This window comes from Myotis davidii, unplaced genomic scaffold (assembly GCF_000327345.1).
Source record: "Myotis davidii unplaced genomic scaffold, ASM32734v1 scaffold520, whole genome shotgun sequence".
NCBI classification, from domain to species: Eukaryota; Metazoa; Chordata; class Mammalia; order Chiroptera; family Vespertilionidae; genus Myotis; species Myotis davidii.
The window spans coordinates 2,831,942-2,842,724 of NW_006292908.1; the positions used below are offsets into that span (position 1 = coordinate 2,831,942).

Consider the following 10,783-nt stretch of genomic DNA (forward strand, 5'->3'; position numbering starts at 1 on the left):
GGGGGCAGCCCCCGGCCTGCGTCCCGCCTGCACGGCAAGGGAGGGGAAGGGGATCCTGCCGCCGAGCGGGGCTCTGTGGGCTCTCACGCCGTGCACGGGCCCTGCCGCCTGGCCGCGGAGACCTGGACAGGGTCCGAGCGCCCTACCGGACCCGCGCTGCCGTCCGTTTTCCCCGCAGCCCTGCGTCCCGGAACTTCACCAGCCCCAGGTCTCAGCCGACCCTGCACAGGAACGAGCCCAACCAGAGAGTGAGTGGGCAGCAGGGCTGGAGACCGAGGCAGGACTCCAACCTTCGGCTCCCACCGGCGATGCCACGGAGCTTTATTTTGACCTATTAGGCTAACAAAGCGAGAACGCGCCGAGCTGCACTGGCCGGTTTGGCTCAGTGGATAGAGCGTCGGCCTGCGGACTGAAGGGTCCCGGGTTCGATTCCGGTCAAGGGCATGTACCTTGGTTGCAGGCACATCCCCAGTGGGGGGGGTGCAGGAGGCACCTGATCGATGTTTCTCTCTCATCGATGTTTCTAGCTCTCTATCCCTCTCTCTTCCTCTCTGTAAAATATCAACAAAAAAGAAAACTCAGAGCTTTGGGAATGCTCTCACATTGAATTTGTGGTCATCTGACTGCAGGCTGGCCATTTCATACCCCAAACAGCTGCTGAAGTGACATTTAATAACATAGATTATGCTACTTTATTTCCTACTAAAGGCCTTCCCTGGGTCCCACTGAGTCTGACATAAAAGCCTTTTTACACTCAGGCCCTCTGTGTCTGTGCCCGCCTTCCCTGCCTGCCCTCTCCTTAAGCACACCTTGGCCCAGGATCCCCGGCCTCACCTTCCCGCCCTCCTGGCGCTGTTAGATGTGATCTCACTTACCCGTGGCCCTGCTTTTTGTTTGTTTTGTTGTTTTTTTAAAACACTTTTATTGATTTCAGAGAGGAAGGGAGAGGGATAGTGATAGAAACAACAATGATGAGAGAGAAGCATTGATCGGCCGCCTCTTGCTCGCCCCCTTCTGGGGATCAAGCTCACAACCCAGGCATGTGCCCTTGACTGGAATCGAACCCAGGACCCTTCAGCCCGCAAGTCAATGCTCTATCCACTGAGCCAAACCAGCCAGGGCTGTTTTGTTTTGTCTGCCCCGAAAGGGCAGGGAACTGTCTTGTTCCCCACAGCATCCCCACCTCCTCATAGGATGCTGCCTGCTGGGCTTACAGAGAACTCCAGACACATTTGTTGAGTAAATGAGTGAATTGTGCCGGCCACAGCGCCACGCTTGCTAGGTCACATGTCAGGCATCGGAAACGGCACCACAGAGCCCTGTTTCAAGTCTGTGTGAGCCGCGCGGGTCCAGCCTTGGAGAAGCGCTGCAGGATCTGCCGGCTTCGGCTCTGGTGGCGGCGACTAGCTGTGGTCACTAGTGACTGTGCACGTCCTCATTTGGGCAAGTGCCCTCTGCGACCGCCCTCAGCCTGTGATGGGTTCGGAGTGAGAGAGCAAGTTCTGGAGCAACTGAGGGTAGAGCACGACTCTATGCTGTGGCCCAGACGTCATCTCCCCAGCAGCCCCGCTCGCTCCGGTGCTCCTCTTGCCTCCTCCCTTGAGGAGGCCTCAGAAATCCAGCCTTTTCGGTCTCCTGCTTGGCTCCTGCCACTAATCTGCTTGGCTGCTCTTGCCACCTTTCCCTCTTCTGTGACCCTAAAGGCCAGCCCAGGCATTTCTGTTTTATTTTACTGTAAGAGTTTTGGCATGTAATTAACAGTGGAAAACAAAGAAGATAGGCCCCGTCGGCGTGGCTCAGTGGTTGAGCATCATCCTATGAACCAGAAAGTCACAGTTCAATTCCTGATCAGGGCACATGCCCAGGTTTCAGATTCGATCCCCAGTTTAGGGCGTGCAGGAGGCAGCTGATCCATGATTCTCTCTCATCATTGATGTTTCTATCTCTCTCTCCCTCTCCCTTCCGCCATCTTTGTTGGCAGTTAATTTGCATATTCTGCTGATTAGCCAATGGGAAGCGTAGCAAAGGTATGGTCAATTACCATGTTTGTCTATTATTAGATAGGAGATATATATATATATATATATACATATATACATATATGTATATATATATATATATTCTTTTTTAGAAAAAGAAAACTGAAAATATCAAACAAATACTTAAGGAATTTTAAAATGTTGCAAAATGTTACAAAACCCTGCTGGGACCTGTTCTATAATTCCTATTTCCAAGAGAGTAAATGGAAACCACATGAGGTTTTCTTCTCTAATTTACTCTTTGGAGGGCAGGCACCCACACCTCTTTGAAACGCCATCCTCTGAGCCCCACTGGGTGGGCTGTTTCCCGAACCGCGGTCCTTGTTGCCTCTTAGAGAACAAGTCAGGACAGAGCAGCGTGTTCCTCTGAGCGGCCTGCGTGCAGGGAAGAGCTTCGTGCCAGCGCTGGGCAACCCGGGACTTACCCACCTGGGCCCCATAGCAAGGCCTGAGCCGCAGCTGATCTGAGTCATGAGCCTCCAGAACAGGAGCGCATGAGGAGCCGCTGCCGCTCCGCTCCCAGTCTCCCCGGGAGGTTGTCATGAGAGCGGTTATCATTATTTCCCGGATTGTGACTGAGGCTTTCTGCTCCCCTCCCCCGCCCCTCCACAGGTCAGTTGCAGACCATACAAAAGCCAGTTTGCTCAGTGACTAGAGCCTTGGCCCATGGACTGAAGGGTCTCAGGTTCGATTCCTAGTCAAGGTGTACCTCGTACCTCGGTTGCAGGTTCTAGGCCCCAGTGGGGGTGCAGGAGGGAGGCGACCTAGAGATGGGTCTCTCACATCTATGTCCCCCCCCCCTTTGTCCTTCCCTTCCATCTTCCTCCCTCCCTTCCTTCCACTCTCTCTAGGAATCAATGGAAAAAAATATCTTGGGTGAGGCCTTGGCCCTCAGCCCCGAGGCGGTCCGTGGCTCAGTGCAGCCATCTGGCTCCTTCTGTTTTGGTGTGGGCCTTTTGGGGTGTGTGTGTGTGTGTGTGTGTGTGTGTGTGTGTGTGTGACAAAAGCTCGAGAGGAGTTGGGACTTTGGGCCAATCTTGCTTTCACTGTCTGTTTAAATAATAATCTGTCTAAATCTAAAAAGCACTTGTTCCTTTACCAGCCACGTTTTTCAACTTTGCCTTAAACTATCTCCTTCATTCATTAATGGCAACAACAAAAAACCCACAACCAACCAAGTGAAAAGCAGATACTAATACCTTCCAGAGAACTGATGACGAAAATGAGGTCATGATTTCTTCTTAGCATTAGCCTCTCCTTAAGGACTTAGACAAGGAGACAAGCATTTACAAGGCAGCAGAGACTGCCACAGAGGAGCAGCGTAGAGCGCCATCAGGGGGCCTAAAGGAGGCGTGCTGAGGGGCAGGGAGGCACCAGGAGGTGGAGAAAGAGAAGCTTTCACTTGGGAAGAGAAGCACAGGCCTTCAGATCTGGTGTTACAGATGTCAAGCCTTTTCCAGGCTTGTCTCTAACAATTGCTTTGGAGCCCTCATTCCCACTGCTCAGCTCAGAAGTTCCTCCCGGGGGCCCTTTAAGTCCACTGGTTAGGATCCCCATGATCTGAGGAGTGCACTGCACCAGGAATCCTCTGTTAGCCTAACTGGCAGGCATTGTTAGTGTCCTACATGAAACACTCCCCTTCTTTTTAAAAAAAAAAAAAATTTTATTGATTTTTTTACAGAGAGGAAGAGAGAGGGATAGAGAGTTAGAAACATCCATGAGAGAGAAACATCGATCAGCTGCCTCCTGCACACCTCCTACTGGGGATGTGCCCGCAACCCAGGTACATGCCCTTGACCGGAATCGAACCTGGGACCCTTCAGTCCACAGGCCGATGCTCTATCCACCAAGCCAAACTGGTCAGGGCATCCCCTTACTTCTAATACAACTCTGATCTTTTGCATTTGGGAGTGGTGGGCAACACGGGGCTCAGCCATATGCAAGACACTGTATTGAGGCCCTAGCTGGTTTGGCTCAGTGGATAGTGTCCGCCTGCAGGCTGAGGGGTTCCAGGTTTGATTCTGGTCAAGGGCACATGCCCAGTTTGCGGGCTGGATCCCCAGTAGGGGGCGTGCAGGAGGCAGCCGATCAATGATTCTCTCTCATCATTGATGTTTCTATTTCTCTCTCCCCCTTCCTCTCTGAAATCAATAAAAAAATTATAAGAGAAATAAAAAGAAATGGTATTGAGCTAACCATCCATGACCATTCTATTTCCCTTGGCCAGGTACTCACATTGCCTCCCTGGCAACTAGGAATGGCCATATTATTCAGTTCTGTTCACTGAGGTGTAAGGGGAAGTAGTCTGTCTTTCAAGAATTGTACCTAGCCCTGGCTGGTGTGGCTCAATTGGTTGGAATGTCCTCATGTGCACAGGAATTTCTGGGTTCAATTCCTGGTCAGGGTAAATACCTGGGTTGTGGGTTCCATGGTCAGGGGAAGTGGGATTTCTGGGTCATACAGTGTTATGAACTGTATGTTTGTGCTTGGCCCCCCCAAAAAACTCACATATTGAAACCCTAACCCCCATGTGATGGTATTTGAAGATGACCACTTCGTAAAGTAATTATATTCAGACTAGAGGCCCGGTGCACGAAATTCATGCTTGGGAGAAAAACACGCCAGCCTGGTCATAGGCAGTCATTTTCTGAGGGCATGAGGGTTAATTTGCATATTGTCTCTTTATTATATAGGATAAGATTAAGAGGATGGGGCCCTTATGATGGGATTAGTGTTCTTATAAGAAAAGATACAGGAAGAAGATGCTTGCTTCTCCCTCTCCTCACTACATGAGGACACAGTGAGAAGTCCTCACCTGGGAACTGAATCAGCTGATTTTGGACTTCTCAGCCTCTGGAACCATAAAAAATAAATTCTTGTTATCTAAGCCATGTGGTACATGGCATGTTGCTATAGCAGCTGGAGCTGAGTAATTGCTGTGGTCACTATGTGCTTATTTCTATGGGAACCTGCCACTTTCCAGAGTGGGTGTGCCATTTTCCAACCCCATCAGCAATGTCCAAGTGTTCCAGCTGCTCACCAGCACTTGCACTTGGCATTAGCTTTTGAATTTTGTCCAACACTTTTATGCATCAGTTGATCAGAACATGTGGTTTTTCCTTTGGAAGCTACTAATCTGGTGGATGACTTTGTTTTTGAGTAGTAGGTGGTGTAACCCTACTTGATGTGGGTGTTTCATTCTGTTTATAGCCGGCTGCATTCAATTGGATAACATTTTGTTGAGGGTTTTTGTGCCGATGCTCATTAAGAGTTTTTGGATTGTAGTTTTCTTGTACTGTCTGCTCTTTTTTCCCCCAATATTTTATTCTCTGTGCTGTTTAAATATGATAATTTCTATTGATTACAGTTATTTGCCCTGTTACCTGGATCCTTCCATTGAGCTCATACAGTGAATATTTTATTCTGGTTGTATTTCTCAGCTCTAAAATTTTCATTTGATTCTTATTTATATTGTTTCTTACCTGAATTTTTCTTTTTCCATTAATTCACTCTTACTTCCTAGGCGTGGTTATTTATAATACCTTAAAGTCTTTGGCATAATTTGATTTTTTCCTTGCAAATTGCGATATTCCGGGTTCTTCCCAGGCCTAGTAATTCTGCACTGTATCCTGTACATTTTGAGTCATGGTATCTGATTCTGGGTATCATCTAAACCGTAGGAGAAGATTGATTGGTTTGGTTTAGCAGGCAGTAGCCCTGGCAAGGGTCAGGCCACAAGCTCTGATCTGCACTGTGTGGGCTGTGGCTCCAATGTCAGTTCCGTTTTCAAACACTCGCAGTGCAACTGGGAGCTGCCCTTTGCATATGCCACCCAGTGGTCAGTCTGGATTCTGGGTGGCGGTCTACTCTGTGGCTCCCTTCTCAACGCCTGCTGTCTGCTCCATGCACGTGCAGTGTAGGGGTGAGCAGAGGAGTTCATACATTGCTTTTGGGGACCACACTTGGTCTCCGTCCTCTAGGCAATAAACTCATCACTTTCTGGCTCCCTGAAGCCTCCATTACCAGCCATTTGGCTAGAAAGCTGGGGTTTCCGTGTCCCTGCCCTGCTGTTCACTCCTCTCAACTGTGTCTGCATCATGGTCCGGGCAGAGGACACAGAATGAAGGCAGGGGGACTGGAACCATGCTCCTGGGACCAACGCTCCTAGTCAGAGCAAAGCTGCCCCTCCCCTGAGTAGAAGGAGCCTTCCCCAGGACCCCTGCCACTGCTGGGCGGCTGCCACATACTGCCGGGAGCCTGGGCCAGAGAGAGCGACCCTGCTTTCCTCCTGAGAGGAGGGAGAAGAAATGATGAGGGACGTAGGTAAGTTGGCAAACTTGGTGGTAAGAGGCTCTAAGAGCTGTCATCTTTCTTTCTGTAACACCGGAGGCACAATCATAGTCACCGGCCCATGATGAGGAAGGTGGCGAGGAGGAGGACAGCAAACACTGTTGATTGAGCCACGTGGTCCCCAATCCCGTTACCAGACATGCAACCAGGAGACGTCAGCAGCCTTTGCAGGGGTTTCTTGGGAAGCCTTCGCTCTTCCTAGTGAAGGAGACAGCCATGCCCATGCCTCTTTCCCACTTCCTTCCTGTCATGACCCCAGACATCGTTCCTGGAGCTGGGACCGCTTCCTCGCATTCTGGAAGTAAGCATGAGGGGAAGCCAACAGAAGGGCAGATTCCCCAGCCAGACCGGCACTGTCCAGCTGCTGATGGAGAGTGAGCCAGCAGCAACCTGTCCTCCAGACTCCTGGTTGCAAAACCCAAACATTCCCACAGCAGGAAGCCTTCAGGAGTGATGGACATGCTTTCAGAAAGAAGGAACATTGGGTTATAGATATAACACTGAAGGCCCAGATAAGGTGAAATCCATCTAAAAAATTTTCCCTTCGGAGTATTTACTGTCTGTGAGAATGAGTCGATCTAATGGGGTACTATCAGCATGCCAATTTTTATCAACGTTAGCCCCAGTCACAGTAATTCTCCACTTAGATAAGCCAGCATCTTCTCCTCATTAGGAGACCTCTGTGCGTGCGAAATAACTCCCAGGACTCAGCAATGCCCTTTGGAGACCACCATGCAGTTCGATAATGTGATCCTCATCACTTTCGGGTGGAGAAGTGCAGGTCGTCCACCATGAACAGATGCAACTCTGTCAAGTTTACGGCAGCACCACATGCAGACACTTCCCGGGATACATGATGCAGACGGTCATTTTACTCACACGGAACCAAGAAGCTCTTCCCATCACTAAGCAGTGGCTCACAGGACACACCCTCTGAGGCATTTGCTGCTTTAATAGATGGCTTATTCCTCTTTTTACTTAGAGACCGGCACCAAAGAATCCCTACATTTTTAATAACGGAAAATATACAGAACTCAATATATTCCCCAAAACTATTAAATATAATCGCCATCAGCAGATTCCGGAATTAAAGCTCACATTTACTTCTTCCCCTACTAATCTTATGGAGTAAGCGGAGCTCAGTGACCCCACCTCTGTGTCTGGGGTGACTCTAAGCACTGGACACAGCTGGATCTTCTGATGGCACGCTTCCACTTCGTGAGGAGCCCCCCGCAGCAGAGAAGTTCTCCATGTGGGGTCACTGTGACGCCAGGGAAAACAGCACTGCACATTCTCAGAACAATCTTACCCAGATTCCCTGAGAAAGGGGAGGGCCTGTTGCATCCTGTCAGGATATGATAATAACACACACATCCGTCATTTTACATTTGTACAGGGAATCTGACTGAAGTGAGTAAAACTTTGGCGGACTCTAAATTGACTTCTGTGGTTTCATTTGTACAAGAGCGTCAAAATCCGGGGTCCCATTTTGCACACGTTTGTCTGGAAGATCATCTTATTAAGAACGTAGAGGACCCTGACAAGGCTGCCTTGTGGTGCCTGAAACACGGTCACAGCTAAAGGGGACCAGGAGGAAGCCGGAGGGGCAGGCATCAGCTGGCTCATCTGGAGTCTTTTCTTCATCTCCCTTTTCCTTCCCTTCACATTAAGAGGGTCATCAACCTTACATAAGCATAGACAACCCACCTCATTACCAGAACAGTCCTTGGGCTGAAGCCACTCCCTGAAGACATGTAGTCATCTTACTGCCTTCCCTGAGTGATCTCCAAATTACACTGTAAAGGAGATTATTCTTTTTCCTACACAGGATATTTCTTAGTCTCATCAGTAATGTATATGCTCTTGTGAGTTTTCCTAAGAGATTAAGTCCCTTTACTCACCAGCCTCCTGAGCATTTCAGCCTAGATCTTGAGGTACATATTCTCTTGGGCCTCCTCAATCCTATTCTCATATTTAAAATGTAGTAACAGAAAGCAAAATGAGAAATGTTTAAAAAGTGCTTTCATCTTTGGTCTGAGAACTCCCATACTTAAGGTATGAAATGGAAAAGATTATTTTTATACGGAGTAACTCACATTCTCTCTCAACAGGGGACATGCATTTGTCTAAAAAGAAATACACAGTCGTCCCTCAGTATCTGCGGAGGGTTGGTTCCAGGCTCACCTACCCACCCCCACCCCCACCCCCAGTAGATACCCAAATCGGCGGGTGCTCAATTCCCTTGTATGAAATGACATAGAACAATGCACACAGTTGGCCGCTGCATCTGCAGACTCAATCTGTGGTTGGTTGAAGCAAGGAATACAGAGGGCCAACTGGATATGTACTGAGAAAAATATACATAAAGTACACTTGTGCTGTTCAAACCAGGGTTCGAGGGACCACTGTACTATGTCATCGTTGGTGCAAAGAGCAGAAATAGAACGTGTCTGAGAATGTCTTTCAAGAGCTACTCTCCGGATGGAAATCAGAGTTCAATTCAGCCTTGTCTGCTTTTCTGCTTATCAATACAGTAGCAGAGAAGCAGACAGGGCTGACATAGATGGTCTGTGTCCTCTCCTTTATGACCTTAGAGAAGACGCTGCTCACTGAGACCAGTGATCTACACTAGGGAGCTACTGGTGCCGTGTGTCTTCCTCTGTTGAGAAAGTTTTGAGTAGACGCTCTGACTCCCTCCCAGGACCGACGCACGTGTGGCTTTTCCTGTGCCTGAAGAGATTCGAACTCTGACTGAAGGCTTTCCCACACTCGTGGCACTTGTAGGGCCTTTCCCCAGTGTGGATTCTCCGATGCTGAATGAGGACTGCGCTCCGGCTAAAAGCCTTTGCACACACGTCACATGCGAAAGGCTTCTCTCCACTGTGGATCCTCTGGTGGAGCATGAGGGCTGAGCTCTGACTGAACATTTTGCCACACTCGTCACACTCGCGCTGTTTCTTCCGAGAAGGATTTCTGTATCTTCTATCCAACGTGCCTTGGCTGCCGGTTCCTCTGGACGTGGAACTCTGGGAAGCGTTCCTGTGAACGGTGTTAGGAACATCGCCATGCAGTTCTACGCCCGAAGAAGTCTTTTGCCTCGAAGCTGATTTCACATTTTGAGTTCTAGTGTCCTCATCTGAAATAATACACAGAAAAGCCAATATCACCAGTTCCTCTGTTCGGAAAGAAAGGAAAAGAGAACGATCCAAATGAAATATACATGGTTTATGTATTAGCTAGCATGCTTTACAATAGCATCACAATGTGGAAGGAGAGGGTGAAGCAGAAAACACTGAGGTCATAAAGCAAAGGGGGAAAATGTATAGACCGAGGAGGCAGTCAACTAGGAATATGGAAAGCTCTATGTAGAAGGTAGAACGGTGAGTAGGGACCAAAAGGCATCTCAGAGACTGAAGGAAGTCTGGAGGAAAAGAGGAAGGGCCTCAAATCGATGTTTCTCTCTCTCCCCCTCTCTTCCCCTCTTTCTGAAATCCATTAAAAAAGAGAGGGCTCAACTATAGTAGTAGGTCGTAATAAACAAGAGTGTCAGTCAACAAAACAAAGCTTAATAATGACACTTGAATCAATAATTAAGGAAGGAGATGAAGAAAGCCAAGGGGACACAAAGGAAGATGGAAAATAAGGTCAGAAAATACAAATTAGGCGCAAGCGCGCGCACACACACGCACGCGCACACACACACACAGGTGCGGTGGGAGAACACAGAGCTAGGATAGCAGCACCTCAAGAGATCCAGGGTAGCACAGAGTACCCATCTAAGAAACACCACCACTCTTCTGCCGTTTACAGTGCTACTTAAATGGCATCATTACTGGTTCAAATGGAAATCATCTTATTAGTAATGGTAAGGAGCTCAACTTTCAAAGCGACCAGAATGTCACTATTATCGAAATCCCGGCAACAGTTAGCACCTGACAGCATGGAGGCCAAGATCATCCGCAGAAGCTCCGACATGACAGGACTCTGTACCGAGGAAATCATGTGGCAGCCGTAAGACACGGTTCTGTTAGCCTGTCATGATTCCGGTTCTCTCTGCCTTGAAGTGAAAGATCCTGGGCCTTCTGCTTTGGTTTAAAATTTCTATGCATTTAAGAAAGTATGCTTTCATTGATTTTTAGAGAGCAATGGAGGGAGAGGGAGAGAGAGAGAGAAACATCGATGTGAGAGAGAAACATTGATCACTTGCCTCCTGCACACACTCCTACCAGGGACTGAGCCTGCAACCTCTATGCATCTTTTAAAAATGTAGGAGAAAAATGCCGGGACCTGTTTGGCTCAGAGCGTCGGCCTGAGGACTGAAGGGTCCCAGGTTCGATTCCGGTCGGGAGCGTGTGCCTTGGTTGCGGGCATATCCCCGGTGGGGGGTCTGCGGG

The 10,783-nt window shown here is 48.8% G+C and overlaps 1 protein-coding gene across 1 annotated transcript in view; it reads right to left on the reverse strand.

Moving 5' to 3' along the window:
- Positions 1 to 7,324: 7,324 nt before the first annotated feature.
- Positions 7,325 to 10,783, reverse strand: part of ZNF396 (zinc finger protein 396) — a 6,300-nt gene continuing 2,841 nt past the window's right edge. The window contains exon 4 of the mRNA XM_015565695.1: positions 7,325 to 9,525. Within this exon, the coding sequence (XP_015421181.1) occupies positions 9,026 to 9,525 (500 nt within the window). The 3' untranslated portion in view covers positions 7,325 to 9,025. The remainder of the gene's footprint in view (positions 9,526 to 10,783) is intronic.